Source organism: Camellia sinensis, chromosome 5, assembly GCF_055761805.1.
Source record: "Camellia sinensis isolate YWXY chromosome 5, ASM5576180v1, whole genome shotgun sequence".
NCBI classification, from domain to species: Eukaryota; Viridiplantae; Streptophyta; class Magnoliopsida; order Ericales; family Theaceae; genus Camellia; species Camellia sinensis.
Genome location: NC_138965.1, coordinates 181,812,096 through 181,834,972, shown reverse-complemented (window position 1 = coordinate 181,834,972; position 22,877 = coordinate 181,812,096). Strand labels below are relative to the sequence as shown.

General features: G+C 33.3%; 2 protein-coding genes across 2 annotated transcripts; both read right to left on the bottom strand.

The window, feature by feature from the left end:
• Positions 1–10,954: 10,954 nt before the first annotated feature.
• LOC114269905 (putative inactive receptor kinase RLK902) lies at positions 10,955–13,788 on the bottom strand. The gene is made up of 2 exons (XM_082870619.1): positions 12,895–13,788; positions 10,955–11,738 (listed from the first exon to the last, which is right to left on the bottom strand). Exons 1-2 carry the CDS (start codon positions 13,397–13,399, stop codon positions 11,179–11,181), a joined length of 1,065 nt encoding a protein of 354 aa, XP_082726745.1. The 5' UTR covers positions 13,400–13,788; the 3' UTR covers positions 10,955–11,178.
• Positions 13,789–17,312: 3,524 nt separating this feature from the next.
• LOC114269904 (putative inactive receptor kinase RLK902) lies at positions 17,313–19,390 on the bottom strand. Its single transcript, XM_028211276.2, has 2 exons — positions 18,737–19,390; positions 17,313–18,105 (listed from the first exon to the last, which is right to left on the bottom strand). The coding sequence occupies exons 1-2, from the start codon at positions 19,146–19,148 to the stop codon at positions 17,549–17,551; spliced, it is 969 nt and encodes a 322-aa protein (XP_028067077.2). The 5' UTR covers positions 19,149–19,390; the 3' UTR covers positions 17,313–17,548.
• Positions 19,391–22,877: the final 3,487 nt, after the last annotated feature.

Genomic DNA, 22,877 nt, shown 5'->3' with positions numbered 1-22,877 from the left:
TATAGAGAGCCTCTTCTCCTCCTTCTTCCTTAGCAAGCAAGTTTTGAGCTAACCTAGCTTGTTCATCTCCACCATACACACCATACACAATCTAGTTTGATCATCCTAAGGCCTTGGTTGATCTTGGGAAAGCATAATTCAAACTAGAGAGTACATAGGAATCAAGGTTGAAGCTCCAAGAACAAGTTTGTTTCTTGAAAGGTATAAGTTTGCGTCCTTCTTTCTTGCTTTCATTTTTATCATCTGCACCATCATTCTTGCTATCTTGGTGGCTTTTGGACTTGTTTGGAGTATTGGAGTTGGGTTTGGAGAGTTACCAAAAGGGTAGCTCTCTCTACACCTTTATCCATAACTCAAACCTTCTCATTTTCACTTTCACTCTTTGGTTTTCAAACTAATTTCCAAAGGCTTAAGAAGGCTAAAAACCATGTTTTAAAGCTTCAAAAATGGAGGGGTTAGCCACCCCTCATTCCCTTTGATCACTAGCTTTGATTCTCTTCTTCATTGTTAAGCTTTTAATGCGTTATTAGCCACTGTTTTTACCCTTTTAGAGGCTATTTTGGTGATTCCATGGCCTTTAAAATTATTTCATGCTTTGGTTAGTTCATGTGTTATCCCATAAGTTGGCCTACATAACTTGTTGTAATGCTTTCTTTGCTGTATTTTCATGATTAAGTGTTTCACTCTAACCAATCAATCAACTATCTATCATTTGTATTTGAGAATGACTTCAACCGATTGAGGTTGCTCAAAACATATAAGAATGGCCTACACTTAATGGCTTAATCTCTTAGGAGATTCATTATCAACGGTGTAGCCGTTCTCTCATGTTTTAGAGAAATCTCTCGTTTGATGTTATTTCTTGATTGGAGGACTCTTAACTTCACCAAGGACAAATGGACTAATGAATGAATATGACTAAAGCAAATTGGCTTAAAATTTGGTTCAACAAACTAAAGAAAAATGTCTTAAAAAGCTTGAACTTGGCCGGATGTTATGCCAAGCTTCTTGTGTTAAGTGCCATCATGCGTCAATCCATGGAGTTTTGATGTCCTTGAAGCGTCTCAACTTCCCTTTTTGAGTTCATTTCATGACAAAAATGGAGGGGTGGTCATTTGCATTTCATTTATTGATTTTTTCCAAAATCATCTTCTAAAGCATCAAGTAATCAATTGCTCATTGATGTCTTTAGAAATGATTCCTTTCTTCTTTTGAGGCCTTCCTATGATAGAAAAGGGAGAAAAGGCAAACAGAGCTTGAAAATGCTCTATCTACCCTGTTTCACCTCAAAGCACAGGAATAGAACTGTACCAAAAACCAATGCACGGCCAGTCCTTGGTGTTTGGTCAACAAGCAATTCTCCACAAACAGAGGCAATGGCTGAAAGTGGAACAAAGGCAATCTGGGCAGACAGAGTGTCTTTCAAGTGAATGCAAACCTCTATCCATCTTCTGTAGTGCTTATATCAAATGCATTTAATTGTTTCATTAGCATAATTAATTGTGTTGTAATATTTAATTAGTTGTAGCTAATTATTTGGAGTTGTAATAATTAATTAGCTTAGAATAAGGTTAGTTAATTTGTTTTAATTGTAATAGTTAACTAGAATTAGTTAATTAGTTTCGTTTTGTATTAGTTAGCTTGATTAGCGTAGCTGGTTAGTGCTTATTCATTCGGACCCTCCTCTGCGGGGGCATAATGTTGTAATAAGTGTGCGTGCGTGCGTGTGTGCATGTTTTCCAACCCCATGTCTTTCTCCCTTTTATTTAATCACTTTCGATGGTTAGATTAGGGATCATATTTCGATTAGCATCCCTTATGCTTGCATGTTTGCATTCATTCATTTGTCTTGTATGCACCAAGGCTTGGCGCATCATTCAAACTGTATTGCAATTTCAATACTTCATTGAATACGTGTTTTATCGCATGTTGTTCAAATCGATTCATATATCATGATTAAGTAACTGAGCCTATTTAGTTGCATTATTGCGTGCATTGCATTAGACATCTCACATAGTTAGGATCATGCATCGTTCTGACTAGTTTTTGTTTTGGCTTGGAGTACTCGGCGAGTTTTATGTTTTGGGATACTTGCATGAGTGTGATTGCCATGATGTCATGATTCTCATGCTTGCCATGAGGCTATGTGCTTAAATGCTAAACTTCATGAATGCCTGTGAATGGAGACTTGTTGTTTGACATGGAACAATTCAATGAATGTGTGCTTTAAGCCCACTTTTTAAGCCCGCTATGTTTGGTAGCAAAACTGCATTTTTAAGCCCACTTGAGGGTAGCAACTTCAAACCATTTTCGAAAACGAACATGAGTTGAATTCGTTCCAAGTCTTGCGACTAGTCTATACTTACTTGTGTGCGTTACATAGTAAAGCTAGTTTAATAACTAGAATAAGAACACATAATGTTTATAAAATTTCATATCATGATTAATAGAGGCCGATCTTTGATCGAGCGAGCGGGGGTGCTCATTTCAAGACCTTCCCCTCTCGTACCCAAGTTCCCGAGCTGAGGTAACTTTGGTGATGACAGAGTGCCTTTGGCACAAGTTAGGGTTTCCTAAATTTCTCTAAAAAATAAAATATTTAAGTGGCGACTCTGTATCTGGCAAAGCAGTCCAATTTTGGCATTATTTAATTTAAAATCGATTTTCCAAAAAGGTTTGCCGGATTTGGACTATGTGGTGCTTATCAGTTTCACATTGCAGTTGTCAGACTAGATTCAGAATCGCGAGAGTTCGAACTGTAAGGCCTTTCATTTCAAACCCTTTCCGAAAAGCGGGGTACGAAAAAAGGCGAGTCCACAACTCTTCAATTTATTTTTTCATACATTGAAGGAACAATGATGTTTGACAAATATGTATATATCTTTTTTTGACTAATGTAAATTTCATAGCTATCAATGGTTAAATATATATATATATATTTTTTATAATGCATGCTAAGTTCTGATTGTCAACACAATCCACACAGAGAAAATTATTTGCAGAAATTTCTCTGGTATGATGTTACCAGAAATTCATAGAGAAATTTAACTCGTATCATGCTAAGAGGGTGCCTATATGATCATGTAATCTGTAATGCACTGTGTTGGTACAAAACAATCATCAAATTCAAAAAACACAATGCGCACGGTAATTTTCTCTGTTATTGGAAAATTTCTCTAGATGAATTTGATTGGTATTATAAACACTACCTATAGTATGTTTCAACAAACACAATGCACACTGTAATTTTCAATGCCATTGGCAAATTTCTCTGGATGAATTTGACCTCACAAAACACAATGCACGTTTCAACAAACACAATTCCCATAGTAAATTTCTCTTCTATTGGCAAATTTCTCTAGATGAATTTGACTGGTATGAAATTACCAGAAATTCATAGAGAAATTTAACTAGTATCGTGCCAAGAGGGTGCCTATATGATCATGTAATCTATAATGCACTGTGTTGGTACAAAACAATCATCAAATTCAAAAAATACAATGCGCACAGTAATTTTCTCTGCTATTGGAAAATTTCTCTGGATGAATTTGACCTCACAAAACACAATGCACAGAGAATTTTCTCTGCTAGTAGCAAATTTCTTTGGATGAATTTGACTAGTATTATAAACACACTGCCTATAGTATGTATCAACAAACACAATGTGCACTGTAATTTTCTCTACTATTGGCAAATTTCTCTGGATGGATTTGACCTCACGAAACACAATGCACATTTCAACAAAAACAATGCCCATAGTAAATTTCTTTGCTTTTGACAAATTTCTGTAGATGAATTTGACTAGTATTATAAAGGAACTCCCAAAGTATATTTCTAAAAACACAATACAAAAAGTAATTTTCACTACTATTGAAAAATTTCTCTAGTTGAATTTGATTGGTGTTATTATATACACACTGTGCAAAAAATACGTTTCACAAAATAAAATATACAAAGTAATCATCAAATGTATTATTCAATCAATAAAATGTATTATCCTCAACTATTTAACAAAAGTTCCTTGCATGTCCTCTTATTATGGCGACCAATACTCTCACATCGACTACACTTAATCACCATTTTAAACTCTCCAGTAGAAGCAATTATGTTCTTCTTTGGTCTTCCAGCTGGTCTCTTTCTTAATGGAGGTAAAATCATAGCATCATCAATGCTACACACAGGTTTTTCAACAGTTGGAACTGGGCCAATCGAAAACGAGTATGCTTGATGATACATATCAGCATGAAAAAATGGTTCAACAAATGAATTCAAATTCTTTCCATTCCTAAAAATTTCAGCAACAGTATGTTGACATGGATACCTATTTATTTCCCATTTTCGACATGAACAAGTTCTCAACCCAAGATTAACCATAACCGAAGGAAAACAATGCTCTTCAAAGATATTATCAGATGATAAACTCACATTCCATATCCTCCCATCCGTGAAAGCCTTCTCCAATACACTATCCATACGAGGACAAATAACTTTATTCTATTTACTAGAGAGCAGCCTTCTATCAAATCTCATATTCATGATTTGCAATCGTATCATGTCCACAAATTTGTTATTGACAAGTATCGAGCTTCTTGTATCCATGAATTGAATGACTCAGCAACATTTAAATACATCTCACTATAACGTTTCCTCTCAAAATATGCATCACTCTAATTTTCATACGGTAAACTTCTCTAGAAAACACTCACAATGTCTCCTCCCTCACTTTTTAATTCATTTAACTTGAAATGAAATGATGCCTTTGTTGGCGCATATGCACATTCTGAAAACTTGGATACAATCATCTCCCTAACCAAATTTGTGTTTCCACATGATAACGCATCCTTCTAATTTCTCTTTAGATGTTCAAGACAAAATCCATGAAAGCAATTAGGGAAAAACCTAGCAATTTCTTCCACAATACCACAATGTCAATCTGATATAAAACTTATCATCTTCTCCGATCCCAAAACTTCACATAAATGTTCAAGGAACCAAAACCAATTTTTTTATTCTCAGCATCAACAACAACAAAAGTTATAGGAAAAAAACCTACAAAACAAATAGGGACAAGCATATTAGACATACACATGCAGAGAAAATTAGAACAATAAATAACTAGAGAAATTTGACACTGCCAACATCCAAAGAAACTTCACACAGTGGCCAAATCTAGAGAAAATTCATACAATGGCAACCTCTAGAGAAAATTCACTTAGTGACCAACTCCAGAGAAAATTCACACATTGGCAACCTTTAGAGAAAATTCACTTGGTGACCAACTACAAATAAAATTCACACACTGACCAAAATCTAGAGAAAATTCACACAGTGGCCGCAACCAGAGAAAATTCACATAGTGACCAAAATCAGAGAAAATTCAAAATGTCAGAGAAAAATCATATTCGCTCAATTCCCACATGTATAGAAAATTCACATACTTAGATAAAATTAGATATATTTACCATTACCTTCATTCTCATCTTTTCCCATCGCAGCAAGCATAACTCCTTTGTATCGTCCTTTCAAAAAATGTTCCATCAAGAAACAACAATGACCGACAATATTTGAAACCAACAATGCATGCATGAAAAGCCACAAACACTCCTTTAAAACGCTTGTTATCTTCAAAATCTAACTCAAAACGACTACCTGGATTGTTCTTCAACGCCTCATCAAAATACCACCGTAATTGATCGAATGACAAACAAGAATCCCCATATGTACTGCATTTTGCTTTTTCAACCCCCAACCAACCACAGTTATAACTGATTGAGACCCCATACTTGTCTTTCATTTCTTTGACAACATCCATTGGACGAGTTAAAGGTTTTGTACTTACCTCTTCAAGTATCAGCCCAAAAACTAAGCTAGAAGTCATCCTAGCATGTTTACTAGTACGAACTGCCACGCCACACGTATGTTCATTATTCAAGGTTCTTATGTAAAAGAACCCATTTGTTTTTTCAACTGAAGCATGTATACGACACAAGCATCCTCTTGATTCCTTATATGCACATTCTACTGTAACCCTCAACTTGTCATTTTTAACACACGTAAACTAAAAACCAACCTCAATAGCATACTTGCATAAAACAATATGGAACTCAACCATATTACCCTCAAACTTTTGTCCCAACACTCGTAATATTATTTCACCAACCAGCTGACAATAACACCTTTTCTTGGTGAGAACAAAACTTAGAGAGTAAATTCCTTTCAATATCCACCAGTCTATATTATGTTCACCATGCACAGCATCTACCCAATTAGACACCACTTCATCCTCTTGATCAGAAATACTACACCTAATAACTGAAACATCAACTATATCAATACCATGTGCACAAACAACCCTCAACATATTCAGAAAATCAATATTATTTCGAATCATACAATTCGGATGGCCCACAATGGAATATGAAATACACATCGTCTCAGGTTTCAAATTCTCCCATGTTTTACACAAAATGCCAACCAATTCCTCAAAATTCAATTCACATGAAATTCTCATATTTGCACAGCAACAACACTGCACTGTCCATCAAAACTGAAAGAAAAAACAAGAAGAATAATTTGTTCAATATAAAAACACTTCACAAGAACAACATAAAAGTCTAGAGAAATTTCTAATAATTATAATTTTCTCTGGATTATAATAACAAGTTTATAATTTTTTCTAGACTCAAATAAAAGTCTAAAGACATTTACAAACTTATATTCACCTTCAAGATAACAAAAACAAAATCACAGAAAACTTAATGAATCCGGAAAGAATCACAGAGAAATTTAATGCTAACTATTAAACACAATCATAGACAAAAATCACACATAAGATCTGTTATGAAATTAAAAGTTTCTATGTGATTTTCACTGAACTACAAGCTTACAATTTTCTCTGTGTGATTGTGCAATATTGCACTCATATCAAAATCCAGAGAAATGTACAAACTTATATACACATTCAAGATAACAAAAAACACTGCACTGTCCATCTAAACTGAAAAAAAAAAGCACAAAAAATTACTTTTGCTCAGAGAAACAAAAACTTATATTCACTTTGAATTACAAACTTATAATTTTCTTTGAACTACAAACTGAAAGTGAATAACAAACTTATAATTTTCTCTGAACTACAAATAAAAGTCCAGAGAAATTTAAGAACTTATATTCACTTTCAAGATCACAAAAATAAAAACACATTAACATCAAATTGACAAAAATGCTAACTATTCCACACAAACGCAGAGAAACTTATAGAGAAGATTTGTTATGCTCACAAAACATTCAATTGAGAAAAATAAGAAATAAAAAATAACAAACTTATAATAACATGTCCATAACAAATTATAATTTTCTCTGTGATTTTCACTGGACTACAAATTTACAATTTTCTATGTGATTTTCACTGAACTACAAACTTATAATTTTCTCTGAGATTCTATCTACATTAGAAACTTCTAATAATATGTCCATATGAACTTATAATTTTCTCTATGATTTTTGTTGGATTATAATAACAACCTTACAATTTTCTCTGTACTATACCAACAAAAGTGCAGAAAAAACAAAGATAAAAAAATGATAAGAAATTTACACTTACCTCTGGTTTTAAAGAAATTTCTCTGGTTTAAAAAAATAGAGAACAAAACTTATCATTGATAACCATGTTGATGAAAAACAGAGCACGAAAAATGAACTCTAAACATCAAAATCAACTCCACTGTCAACTCTCTTTGAAATTGATCACAAAACAGAGAATGAAAAATGAACTCCAAAAATCAAAATCAACTCTATCAAGCTAGCCTCTCTCTAAAATTGATCAATAACAGAGAATGAAAAATCAACTCCAAAAATCATAAACAACTTCACTGAGCTAGCCTCTCTTTTAAATTGATCAAAACTGAAAACAAAAACCTAATGCAAAAATACACTCGAAAAACTATTATGAAATCGGAATCCTTACATAAAATTCAAAACAAAAATCGAAATCTATGTGGAATCTCCATCGAAAACATACCTGATTCAACTCCACTAAAAAACCTACACGATCAACACACTGTAACACCTACACGATCATAGCAATCTCATCATTAAGTCCACTACAACACTTGCAAAATCCCTACGAAATCTCCACCGCGAAGTCAGTTTCCAAAATCTCCACCATGAAGTCAGTAATAGAATATTTAGTTTGCCAAGATCCAAACAAATTTATGTTATAAAGAAGGGTAAATTAGGGATTTTATAATATAAAATAAAGTTGAGGGACCTTAGCCATCAAAACATATTATTGTGGACCTCTCCTCCTATCAAAAGTTGGATAGAGATCTTAAACAAATTTTCCCTTTTTTTTTTACGAGGACCCTAATAAAGTACTTTTTCTATCTTCGTTGGTTTCTCAATTCGCCTATAAATGATTTCCGATATTTTTGTAAAATTTGTTTTCAAATTCGTCCATTCAAATAGAACCTTCATATTTAGAGTTGCATAATCAATGTCAACCATTTTAGTTTGTTTTGTCCCCCAATAAAAATAGACTAGTAGATGGTTAGTGTTTAGATCTGCATAATAAATGTGAATCATTTTAGTTTGCCTTAGGCTATGTTATGTTCGAGTACTACTAGAAAAAGAGATTTTAGACACGGATTTTTTTGCAACAATTTGAAAATCATTGCAAAAAGGAAGCTTTAAAATGGAAAAAAAAATCGTTGCGAAATTAATTATTTTGCGATAGTATTTGACTGTCGCAAAAAAGGCATCAACTAAATATCATTATCAGAGACAAAAAATTCAAGACTGTGGTAAAGCGTAATATTATACATGACCGTACATTACTCCTCTGTTGTTGTTGTTTTTTTTTTTTTTTTTTGCGACGCCTTTGTTAGTCCATCAAAAAAGATTTTATTTTTGCACATTAATGACCGTCCTTAAACTCATCGCAAAAACTCAATTCCTAATTACCTTCGCGCCCTCCCCTCACCCCCTCCCTCTTTCCCGCTCATCCCTAAACTTTCAGATTTCTCTTTGGATAAAATATATATAAGAAAAAAAAGGAAATCGCCAGTCTTCTCTACGAATGATTGGCCAACTACCACTACAAGAAATTGCAATTTTGGCCACAACGTTAATTTTTTATAGCCAAAAGTATATTTTTTGCAACACATTGATCAATTTTGTAAGTAAAAATAGAACTTTAATGACGCAATTTACTACCGTCGCTAAAAATGTGCTTGGTGCTAAAATTTCGAAACTTTTAGTGATGAGGGTTATTTTTTGGCAACGCGATAAGCGTTGCTATTAGTCAGTTTACTTTTGGCGACAATAAATTGGCATGAGCAAAGAGTTAAACATTTAACGATAATAAAACTATTTGTTCACAACAGTTTTGTTAATGAAAAAAGGTAGTTTTGTACGTTTTTATTAGAACTTTCTAAAGGACTTTGGATTCTCAAGTTGTTCTCAAGTTGTTCATCTAACTTAAGAGAGTGTTTGTACTTGTTGGGTTCATTTTCGAATCGTTTATTTTTTTTAGATTTGTTAGTGGCCATATTTAGTTTAATTTTTTGATACTTGTTTGAGAAATTTTTTAAAGGCCTCATTTGAGAGCAAGTTTTTTTAGTAACTTTTTAGCTAAAATATGGAGCCACTGTTGTGCGATCCGTGGAACTCATATCGGGTCCTATTTTGATGATTCGAACCGTTGAAAATTTAGAAAATATCAAGAACAATATACTTGTAAAAAATCAAGTTGATTAGATATCAATAATCTATTAATCAAATAACATCTTCATATATAAAAAATGAATATGTATGTATCAAACTAAATACAAAGTTATTTGATGAACATGTTATTGATATCCGATCAACTTGATTTTTAACAAGTATATTGTTCTCAATATTTTTTAATTTTTCAACGGTTCAGATTATCAAAATAAGACTTGAAATGAGTTTTACAGACCGCACAACAGTCACTGCTATGCTTCACGCATAGCAGTGACACTGGACCCCTAAAATATAATGTAAAAAAACTAGTATGTTTGGGATGAATTTTGATTTTTTACAAAAAGATGTGCAAAAAGTAGAGAAAAAATAAAATTTTTGACTTTTTGATATAAATTGTTGGTTTTTTTGATTTTTTTAATGACTTTTTGACTTTTAAGCTAAACCAATTACTTTCCAAATAAGGCCTTCAAAATTAATTTTGTGAAAAAAAATAAAAGCATTTGTTAGTTTTACCTAATTTTACAAAGGATATGAATAAGGGTTGGTTTGGGAAGTGGGTTGACTTTTTGATTTTTTTGACTATTTTAGCCTGGGCTAAAAAGTCTGATTTGGGAAGCGTTTTTTGATTTTTTTGACTTTTTTTGTGAGAGAATAGTATAATGATTACGAGTTAGATGTGATGTTTTATTTTTTACGACTAAAATAGCCTATTTTATTTTTTAGGACTAAAATAGCCAAATTAGCCCTTCCCCCCCCCCCCCAAAAAAAGAAGGAAACTTTGAACTCGAACCAAAGAGGAACTCTGTTTTTTAGCTTCCTCCAAAAGCCGCTTTCTTTTGTGTTTTCGCTGGCAGGTAAAGCCCCTAAATGAATATCTCTGCAAGATTTTCACCCTTGCACAGCCGTTCGTTTCTTTGACGAATGAGATTCGTAGTTGCCTCCATCTCACTCACAATTGCACCTCCCATTTCCTGTCGCTACTCCGTCGCAAAAAGTCTTTTGCAACGACTTGTGGACCTTTTGCGACATTTGAGGCCGTTGCAAAAGTTCCGATTTTTAGTAATTATGGGTTTAGAAAGGAATTTGAAAATGAAAACGGAAAATATGATAACAATGTGAATAAAATGTAAGCTAAATTTTTTTTTCTCAATTTCCTTTATCATTCCAAATTTTCATCCAAGTTCATGATTCAAATGTTTAGAGCTGCATAATAGAAAGTTTAGTGCTTTAGAAATGAATGTGAATGATTTCAGTGCCATTTATTTTTGTCTTTGTCTGGAAATAGAGATGGTTTGGTTTGCCAAACACTAAAACATCAACAATGTAACATTCTTGGAAATGAAGGGTGACAAATATATCATGAAGACTATAAATCTTGGACTTTTTAGCTCAGCATGCTAATGAAATTTGTTATGTGATTCCACTCTCCAATTTTGGATCTGAAATGTAAGAATACATTTATGATGATCCAGAATAACAGATATCCCTAATTCGGTTAGCCACAACAGCTATGGAGGGTCGGTTTTTCGGGTACTGAAAAGTACAGCAAATTGCAAGTTGCAAAATCAGAAACATTTGCTCCTCAATTTCCACGTCCTGGTTTGTTAGTAGCTTCTGATCAAACACATCAATGATGGGCTTCTCTTGAAACATCGAAATCACCCACTTAGGCAAGTCTTCTGAAACACCATGCTTTGGTGGCTTACCGGTTAACAGTTCCAAAAGCACCACACCAAAACTGTAGACATCGGCTTTTTGAGAAACAGTATTGTTTGCATTTGCCAACTCAGGCGCTCGATAGCCAGCAATGCAGTTGAGTTTGGATTCAGCTGGGAGAAGTTGGGCTATGCCAAACTCGGAGACACGTGCATCGAAGGAATTGGTTAGGAGAATATTAGACGATCTCAAGTTTCCGTGGGACACATTGGGACCTTGGGAGTGCAGATATTCGATACCACGTGCAACTCCATAAGCTATTTTACGCCTAACGTGCCAATTGAGCGAAATGCTTGTCCTTCCTACTTGGTGGTACAGAAAAGAGCAGCAATGAGAAAGTGGCAAAACGATTTTGTTTTTTCAATTTGTGATGCATCATGGACATTCTTATGCTCATGTTTGGGCTTGTAATATTATTTTCTTGAGAAAATTTTGTGACTTTCGTGAAAGTTACCAGGCAGGTTGTAGCAATCTTGAAAATGAAAAAGTACATAAACACACAAACTAATCACAGAATTGGACATGACCCTCTCACATGAGGTGCGTCTCAGCTTTTTGTAGGCCTCACCCCATGAGTGGGTTTCTATGCAAGTAAAAGAACTGTCTTGCAATTATGCAAATATCAGTACCATTGGCTATATAAACTTGTGCTCATGCATATATTGTAAGCTGTCAAACAGTGGAGGAAAATATAAGTGAATTGCAAAGACATAATCATGATTATAATTGGCTTAAACAGGGCGGGTAATGTATGGAGATGTGGATTAAGAGCTAAAAAAGTCGGGAAATTTTGTTTTTGCCTAGGTTAAGACATAGTAATGCAGACTTCAGTGTTATTAGCAGTCTAAACCAATAGGACAGATAGACTATATTCTTGTGCTGATGCACAAACTCAGAGACAATGAATCGACATAAAAGTGGTGGATATGGGGTTCTGCTGAATTAAGAGTCAAAAAGAATTTTGGATAATTTTGTTTTTACCTGATTTAAAACACAGTTATGGGATGACAAAATTCAGGCAGCATATCAACCACAGGGATAATCCAAAGATAATATAAATCTATATATACTAGGTGCAAAGAATATGCTGTGTACTAGAATGGAAAAAGACAATAAACAGAAGTGCAATCCCAAGAGACATGTAAATCTCATGAAAAAAAACATAAGAATATGCTCTTCTTTTCTTTTTTAAATACTCTTTTTTTTTTCTTTTTTTTTAAATTTTTTAAGATTAACTGTAACTCCTAATTCTTATTTAAAAATAACACAAACTAAAAGGATTGCAGAGCACCCAAACCACACAAACTCAAATTTTCAAAAATAAAGAAAAAAAAAAAAGTCTAGATGTAAACTCATTCATCATCATAAAATCATCAATGGAAGAAGAAGAAAAATTGAGAAAAACAAGTTAAATAATATATGTGCCAAAACAAGGAAAGCAAATTGGGACAGACTTACCTTGCAAAAAACGGGACAAGCTTCCCATGGGCATATAATCAGAAATCAAAAGTGTCTCATCTTCACCATGATAATATGCTTTGAGAGGAAGCAAATTTTCATGAACCATTCCTCCTAAATCTTCAATCTTCTCTTTCCCAAAAGCACGCTGACGGGTTTTCAGTCTCTTGATTACAAGGGCATCTTTGCCCTCCAAATTAGCCTTGTAGGTACACCCGAAAGTACCTTTCCCCAAAACCTCAGCTTGAGAAGCAAACAACTGATCCATCTCAAATTCCTTCTCACCCTTCCCAAAGAACACCAATCCGATCCCATCATTACTTTTACGATGAGTTATGCGATTCACCTCCATACCTGTTGTTGATGAACACGGGTTATGAATAGCACACTTCTTCTTAGACAATATTAACAAAGTCACAAGAATCACAAGTGATCCAATGACCACCTCAATCAAAATCTCCGTGATAGGTTCAAGGGAAAATTTCACAGTACCCAACAAAAACATCACAAGCTAGTATTCCTTCGAGGCTTGCCTGACTATTCCTCCACACTGTTCTTTCTTTCGTATTCCATATCATTCCTCCTCCTCCTCCTCCTCCTTTTTCTTCTTCAATTATGCAAATGATTGTGTGAATAAGTATGCAAGGATGGAAATTGTAGTGAAAATGACCGTGTTTTTTTTTCTTTTCTTTCTCTCTTTCTTTTCTTCAAGTTTTGATTTTTTAATTGAATATATATAATAATGTCATTGTAGTTGATTGTTTCCTCGGTGAAGTTACCAATATTATTGAATTGATTTCACTCATCAAATAATTCAATCTTCAAATAAATCCAACTACTCAATGCCAGCCTACCAATTAATATAGTCCAGATAACTACTAACTTTGAATGTTTGACTTTGTTGTTAATTACATTTTTTTTTTTAATACAATAATGGTTTGTGAAGTTTGCCTTAAACAATACGTTTTGGAATAGCTAGCTGTTAAACAAATACCATATTAGACTCAGAAGATGTTCACATTAATTGAAAGTCATTGAGAAACAAAAACCAAATTCACCAACAAATCTTTCTTAATTAATGGAAGTTCAATTATAAAAAAGAAATTACTTATTTGTGAAAGAGAATTGAGCTTCTCTGTAATTAGGAATGAAACCAGTATTCCGTCTTTAGGGGTCAAGAATAGAAATCTATAAAAAAATAAAAAATAAATAAAAAATATAACTAAAAATAGAAACCATTTTTAATGTACAAAAATATAAAATAACATCCACTTAGTTTTAATTAATATACAAAAAAAAGGATAATTAGTGAAAAGTCCACACCTATGTTATTTAGTCCAAGGTTTAATATTTTTTTTTTAGAAATAAGGACATGTTAAATGAAATTATTTAGTGAGAAGAATAAATTGTTGTTTTGAAGATTTTTTTTTTTTAATTTTATTCCACCACCGGTCATCAGAAAGTTCATTAGCATTGAAAAAGTCGCTGGTTCTGAAAAATTCATTGGAAAAGTCATTAGAGGTGGTTAGTACATGGACAGATAGATTAGGCGGACAAACGAATGACATTTATGAACAGATAAGGCGATGACTCGTGAACAGATAAGTGAGTTGAACAAATAGGTGGGCAAGTAAATATATAGGTAGGGGTAATATGATCTTTTAAATAATTATTGTAATTTTGGCTTTAAAAAATAAAGTTTGTGACTATTGCCTAAAAAAATATAAAACTAGACCTATAGATCAAGTACAAAAAAATAAATAAATTAGTACATGCCAAAATATTGGATTACTCCAAAACAAAAACAAAACATGGAATCCATTTCTCATCCCCCCCCCCCCCCCCACCCCACCCACAATAATGAATATGGGATAAGTTGAATTTGTCTAATTGTAGCCAATTTTAAAATAATGAATATGGGATAAGTTGAATTTGTCTAATTGTAGCCAATTTTAAATTGATGGGGGCAAAGGACAGGACAAAATGAAAGAATAAAAGAAGAAGAAGAAAATGCAAAAAGAGGAGAAAAGGAATGACTGTAAAATTTCGTAAAGTGAAAATAAGATAAAATATAAGCTGCAGTGCCAATCTTCTTTAGATATCAGGTGGCCTTTTTATTATGGGAAAAATATAATTTAGTATAATTTTTAAAAAATAATTATAAATATATGAAAAAAATTATTTTTTTAATTAGTAAAATTAATCATTAATTTATAATTAATTTTTTACAATTACATTGATTTGTAATTTTTCATTTTATTATTGTGTAAATGGTTTTTTAGGACTTGATGCATACCTATATGTAAGGGTTTTCTTGGTTATGTGTTAGATCAAATAAATAAAAATAATCCGATAATTATAATTATTATTTGTTTTTTCTACAAGAATGAAAAAATAAATAAAAAATAGATTCACATTGATTATTTACTTTTTAAAATTGATTTTTTTTTTATTTTATAAATAATCTACACGCATAAATTAAGTGGGCTAACTCAATTGACCAAATTTTATATAGTAGAAGGTTAAGGGTCAATTCTTATGTAAAGTTGATAATTTCTGCCACTAGACTGAACCAACAAAATTCATTGGTTAATTTATGTGTTGGATTGGACTATAATTTTTTGGTTGTACTTTTTTTCATCATATTTTGAATATTTCTAATAATTTGTAGATTAGATAGATAAATTAGTAACATTGAATAGATAAGTAACACGAATAAATAATTAGAATAGTGAATGGATAGATAGGGTAATATGATATTTTAAATTATTTTTATCTTTATTATTCTAAAAATTAGATCTTAGGACTATTGTTCAAAAAATTTAGAACCCGGATGACTCTTTTCACTTTATACTAAAAACAAAATAAAAACTTAAGATGTAATCAAAATTCAACGTCAACTTAGCCCGTTCCCAACTTTTCTTACTTTATAATGACAAATTCAACATCCACTTGCCTTGTTTCCAAGAACGAAAATAAAAATAAAAAATAGAAAGGAAAATGTAGCGAAAGATATTATTTTATTTTTTGAGTAAATTACGTTAACACCCCGATGATGTTTCATTTTATTATGGAGTTTTTTTTGGGAGAAAAAATGTTAGAGATTTTAAATATTTTATTAAAAAAATGATCGAACACTCACATGGATGTGGAATTTACACTAATATCTTTTGAAGTTTAGAAAAAAATAAAATAAATCTTACAATTTTGACATAATTATATAGGATTTTTTAAAGTTTTAATTTACATAAGACATGGCAATTTTGTTTCAATAATTTATTAGTCATGTGAATGAAAAAATGAAATTGTCATCTATTTTACACTAAAATATATATTTTTTATGCTTATTAATTCTTATATTTTCACATTATTTGCATTATAGTTTCAGATTCTTTAATTTTATTAAAAGGAGGTCAATATAATTATGTTAAAATTGTAAAATTACTTGTGTTTTCTCAAAATCTCAAGAAAAATTAGTATACTTTATTGAAAAGAAAAAAAAAAAAATCTTATGGGTGGAGGGTTATCCCAACTTTTTAGGTGCTGATATACATGAGAGTAGGGCTGAGCAAGGAATCCGTGAAATCCGTAATCCAATCCAGTCCAGTCCAATCTGATAGGTTTTGATTGGTTTTTTGAATCCACGGTTCGATTATGGATTGAAGAATTAAAAATCCGTAATCCATGGATTGGTTCCGGATTGAACCCCACGGTTCCGGATTGGAACCGATCCGGACCGTATACAAATAATCTATATTTTTATTATACATCCTCCCCCATAGTATCTTCTCTTATTCTATATAAAATCTAAACTCAAACCTAAAATCGTATAATATCTTCTTTTATTACTTTTGTTTGTTAGTTTTTAGTTTTAATTTGTAATGGTTTAAATACTTATGGTGAAACCAGTTTTTGTATGGTTGTTTAAATTTTAGAACAATATGTCACTATTAGAAAAACACGTTGCTATCGTGAAACTAATATAGCGCTATGTTTATATATTTATGAAATTAAAGTGTTATATATATATTTGTTATTTAATTATGTGAATCCGTGGTCTTAAACCGATCCAATCCGTATTTAAATGGATTGGTTCGGATTGGTTCCATGATTTAAACGGATTGAATTGGTTCCAATTTTTCAGGAACGGTAAACAACAGATTGGTCTTGGTTTTAACCCAATCCGGTCCAATCCAGACCATGCCACCCCTACATGAGAGGGTAATTGGTGAAAAATTATTGAAAGTAATATCGATAACCTGATATCACCGTTACATTGAACTTCTTTTCCTGAGAAGAAGTGTGATGCTACAGTTTTCATAGCATATTATTAAAGCACAAATCTATTTCATACTGTGAAACCATTACATCAAATTCCCCATTAACAAAATAACTTCATGAGATCACAAATAAAGCCATGTGTAATTGATGTTATCTTCATTTAAACTGAAAGATATATTCCTAAACAATCAAACAAGCAGGACAAGATTTGGAATACATAGTAACTGTGTATTGTTTTAGAGCAGGATCAATAAACTGCTGTTTAGTGATAGCTCTGCAAGTACAGTTTTTTTATTTTTTAATTTATTAGATTTTATTTTATTTTTACGCGATTTTTGCTATTGGGTATGAGACATGGAATATTTGTGTCGAGTTATCCTAATTCGGGTTTACAGATACCCTTAATCCGGTTTGCCACATCCGCGATTAAGGGTCTGTTATTAGGATACTCAAAAGTACAACAAATTGCTAGTTGTAAAAACTGAAACATTTGCTCCTCAATATTCTCTTGCTGCCTTAGTAACTTCTGATCAAACACATCAACGATTGGCTTCTCCTGACACATCGAACGCACCCATTTAGGCAAATCAAAATCACCCATTGGGGCCTTACCTGTCAGCAGTTCCAAAAGCAGGACACCAAAGCTGTAGACATCGGATTTCTGAGAAACTTGATGTACATTTGTCACCTCAGGTGCTCGATATCCAGCAACATAGTTGAGTTTGGAATTGGGTGAGAGAAGTTGAGCTATACTGAAGTCTGATAAATGGGCATCAATGCCACTGGTGAGGAGGATGTTGGATGACCTTAAGTTTCCATGGCACACAATAGGGCACTGAGAGTGAAGATATTCGATCCCGCACGCAACCCCATAAGCTATTCTATATCTATCTTGCCAATCAAGTGGAGTCTTGTTCTTGCCTCCATGTCCTAGTTAAAATGAAAAAAAAAATTATATATTAAAAAAAAAGAAGAGGATTATATCATGTCTATGCCTCTCAAGTTTAATGCATCATGGAATGTATATAATATGCCTTTATTCAAGCTTGCAATTATTTCATGTTCCTGATTATAAGATTACTATGTCTAGGATAATATGATTTATTCTATCTTTTTAAAGAAGCCAACATTCAATTCAATTCACCATGCATACTTCACTAACATTATAAATTTTTGTTTGTACCGCACTGAGTTGAAAAAAGAAAATGACCTTTCAACCTATAGTTTGTTTTTAAAATTATTTTGATTATGTCACTCCACTATTTTTTTTATTTGTTCTCCAGTTTTAACCATTGATTTTTACTCTCCGCATCCCCCCTTTGTCTATGATCTCTTTCGTTAAATATTATTATTATTATTATTATTTTTTTTTTTTTTTTTGTGATATATAAATACATAAACTGTATGGAAAGAATATATAAATACATAAGCTAGATGGAAAGAATACAATACAAGTTGACAACCAATTTTGCAATTTTACATTAAACCAATCTGAAGGAAGACATGAAAAATATAAGAATTCGATTTGAAATCACAGTTAAAGCAGAAAAAACTTACTTACCATGTAGATGATGCGACAAACTTCCAACGGGCATGTAATCGCGTATAAGTAGTTTCTCAGATTGACTAAAGAAGTATGCTCTTATAGGAATCAAATTTGGATGCACCATTTGTCCTAATTTCTGAAGCTTATCTTTTGCAAAATCACAAGGAACCTGGAATCTCTTTACAACAACAGCATCTCCATCTACCAAATATGCCTTGTAACTAGTCCAAAAAGTCCCCTTCCCCAAAATCTCAGCTTCTGAACCCAACAACTCATTCACTCCAAATACCCTACCCCTATTCCCAAACACCACCAATCCATCACTTCTATTATTACTATCTTCACTTTCCGATCCACTACTATTCTTTTCCATCATTGTTTTTTGATATTCCTTTGTGATGAACTTGGGAGTTCCTTGAGAAAGCATCAAAATGCAATTCTTCAAGCCTTATCCCTAGTTTTCTTTTCTTTTCTGCATTTACTTTCCTAATTCTACACTAAAGTCTACGCGGCGTGTCAATATGTGAATTAGAAACCAAAATGAAAGTGTGATGAAAATGACCTTTCTTCTTTCTCTTTCACCTTTCTTCTTTTTTTCATATGCTCTTGCTTTTTCTTTTTGGTTTTCAAGCATCCTTTCTGTTTGTTCTCTTTCATGCAGTGTATGTTGGAATTTTGAACTTTGATATTATTTTTAATGTTGAGTAAAATTTGAATTACTAAGACCATCTCTAACGGTTCATCAAACCCAGCATCAAATTTAAAATTTGGTGAAAAAGTTACTGTTTGATGCTTCAACGGTTGCACCAAATCGATATCAAAATGAGATTTCACCAAACATTTCATCAAACTGAGAACAGGTGAAGCATTTCACCAAATCACTGTTACTGACCGTTGGGGTGATACCAACCGGTTGACCAGCCGATTGACCAACCGGTCAACCAGTAAAAGATTCAAACAGTTCAAAAAAAAGTTCAAACAGTTCAAAAAAAAATTTCCCTAACCGGTCAACCGGTCGTCCCGGAAAAAGTTCAGAAAGTTCAACAAAAACGGTTTAGACAATTCAAAAAAAAAAAAAATTTCACTCACCGATCGACCACCCGGTTGTCCCGGGACAGATTTGGTGAAAGGTGAACCGTTAGAGCATCTGGTACCAGATTTGGTAAAATGAGTAATTTTTTACTCAGATTTGATGAAAAATCTGATTCACCGTTGGAGATGCTCTAAGGACGTTGATTTCAATAGGGTAGTGGTACGCAGATGATTCTGATTTGTAACTGTTTGATATTATTAGTTATATGCTTGTGATGTCATATTATCTTGAGTAAATTACACTCACCTCCTTTGATGTTTTTGACAAATATAAGGACCTTTCCTATGGTTTAAATAATTATATAAATCTCCCATAACTGACGATGTTAGTTGCATATACTAAATGACCTTATTTCTATTGTCCAAATTGAGAAATTAAATAAATAGATTCACGAATAAATCAAAATTATATACCAAGAACACGTGCTTAGAATTACAATAGACATACACAATACAATAAAATGGTAAAGAAAGCAAACCGAAACCTACACGGTAGCAGTTTCCTTAAAATAGATTTTTGCCACCTCACGGGTCGAGTGTTTGAGGAATTCCGGCGTCTGTCTCTCAGGATACGATGGTAAAAAATCAGCTACGGCAAAAGCACTATCTATCTAGCTTAGCAAACAAAACCGTAGTAGCACTTTCTCACTGTAGGAACTTTCTAACAAACTAACTTGTAAAATAGAAGCAAAAATTTATTTGTTGAGACTAGACAGGAGGGTCTCAATTTATACATGTATTGCGGAGAGAGGAGGAGCCTCTGGCCTTTATGGCTGTTCAGTAATGCACCATTAACCTGCCTTTATGGCTGTTCAGTAATGCACCATTAACCTCTGCAATATTGCAGGAGTTACAAACATATTATACACACTACTCTTCTCATTCAAATTTCAATGGTTTTTGGCCATTCTTTTTGTGGTGTAAAGATATCATTGCAAAGTATCTAGACCTACTTGGACCAAACACAATAGATGGTAGGGGCCCACTTTAATATTTAATTCAAGTTACCAAAACTCCATGTTTTCCAACAATTCCCCAGATGAATAAAAATTGACCGAATGGCTCAACAAACAGACACCGTTCAACAATAATGACTCGGAGGAAAAGTACAACAGACTAACCCTGACATTAGAGAATGTAGCTTTTGACTTTGAACCTCTCCCAGTGAAAACCTATCGAGTTTACTGGTTGATCAATGAATATGACATCTTGAACTGCTCTGTCGTTTATGTAAGTTGAGACAATAGATTTCACATGCGAATTACTCCTACCACCATTTTGTTCTCACTAGTGTGCCCTGTATGGTCCTGAGTACTAGCCTAGTTCAGCGAGTGGTTTCAAAGAATTTTGGCTTTCCCAATTCTTCTAGAAGTGGCCCCACTTCACACTCACATAGGTGACTCTTCAAAGTATCCTGCTATACCCTGTTTGAATCCTCAACATATAAAAGTCATTAAAAGCTTTGCTTAACCTTCACCCCCGCAGGTATCACTGCTTAAAGGAATGGCTTGAGGGTTTTACCCCCACAGTGACATACCATTGTTATATGCAATTAAGTTGTCCCATTGAATCTAAGTCTTGGGATCTCCAGTCAATTAGGTTGGGTTTCCATTTCAGTAACTTCCAAAGGCCTTTGTCCCATTTGTTTTAACAACGTCTCGACTAACACTCAATCTAACCCTGTAGTTAGTGGATACGCAATGTTGTCCTTAAACTTTACATAGTCTATAAAGATAACTCCATTCGAGAGTAGTTGTCGTATGGAATTATAGCTACGACGGATATGTCTAGACTTTCTATTATACATATTACTCTGTGCCCTACCAATTGTAGATTGACTATCACAATGAATACAAATAGCTGGCATAGGTTTAGACTAACATGAGATATTTTCAATGAAATAGCGGAGCCATTCAGCTTCTTCCGTTGCTTTATCTAAAGTAATAAACTTTGATTTCATTGTTGATCTAGATATACATGTTTGCTTGGAAGATTTCCAAGACACGGCTTCCCCACCAAAAGTGAACACATATCCACTAGTGGACTTTGAGTCCTTTATATCTGATGTCCAATTCACGTCATTATAGCCTTCTAGCATCGCTGGATATCGAGTATAATGTAGCCCATAATCCCAAGTGTAATGTAAATACCTTAACACGTGCACAATGCCCTTCCTATGAGTAACATCAGGATTCCTCGTGCATCTACTAAGCCTACTAATCGAGTAGGCTATATCCGGCCTAGTACAACTCATCAAATACGTCAAACTTCCAATTACCCAAGAATATTCTAACTGAGAGACACTCTTTTCATTATTCTTAGTAAAATGTAGACTAAGTCTACAGGTGTCAGTGACACACTCGTATTTCATCCACTAAACTTCTCAAGTATCTTATCAACATAATGAGACTGAGAAAGTACAATTCCGCCAGATGTTCTAGTAATCTTAATTCCCAAAATAACATCTGTAACACCCATATCCTTCATGTCAAACTTAGAGTTTAACAACTTCTTGGTAGTTTTGAACATTTCATCATTACTACCTATAATGAGCATATCATTAACATATAGACACAAAATGACATAATCTCTGTCAGTGTCTTTGATATAAACACACTTGTCACATTTGTTGATTCTAAACCCACTTGACAACATTACGTTGTCAAAATTCTCATACCATTGTGTAGGCACTTGATTCAAACCATACAATAATTTGACAAGTTTACAGACCTTCTTGTTTTGCCCTGGAGCTAAAAACCCTTCAGGTTGCTCTATGTAGATTTCTTCATTCAAATCCCCATTTAAGAAAGCTGTCTTTGCATCTATCTGGTGTATCTCCAGATTGAGCAAAGCTGCTATCGCAATCACCATGAGAATGGATGTTATCATATTTATAGGTGAGTACATATCAAAGTAAGCCAGGCCTTCTCGTTGCCTGTACCCTTTGATAATAAGCTTAGCCTTATACTTATCAATTGACCCATCGGCCTTCATCTTTATTTTAAAATCCATTTGTAGCCTAAAGGTTTACTGCCTGGAGGTAAATCCACCAACTCCTAGGTGT

Bases quoted from the DNA above. Each gene is read 5' to 3' on its own strand.
- LOC114269904 (XM_028211276.2), bottom strand. From the start codon at position 19,148: ATGCTTTCTCAAGGAACTCCCAAGTTCATCACAAAGGAATATCAAAAA. The intron at 18,106-18,736 runs GTAAGTAAGTTT...CATTTTAACTAG, and splicing joins TTTGTCGCATCATCTACATG to GACATGGAGGCAAGAACAAG.
- LOC114269905 (XM_082870619.1), bottom strand. From the start codon at position 13,399: ATGTTTTTGTTGGGTACTGTGAAATTTTCCCTTGAACCTATCACGGAG. The intron at 11,739-12,894 runs GTAAGTCTGTCC...ACCACCAAGTAG, and splicing joins CTTGTCCCGTTTTTTGCAAG to GAAGGACAAGCATTTCGCTC.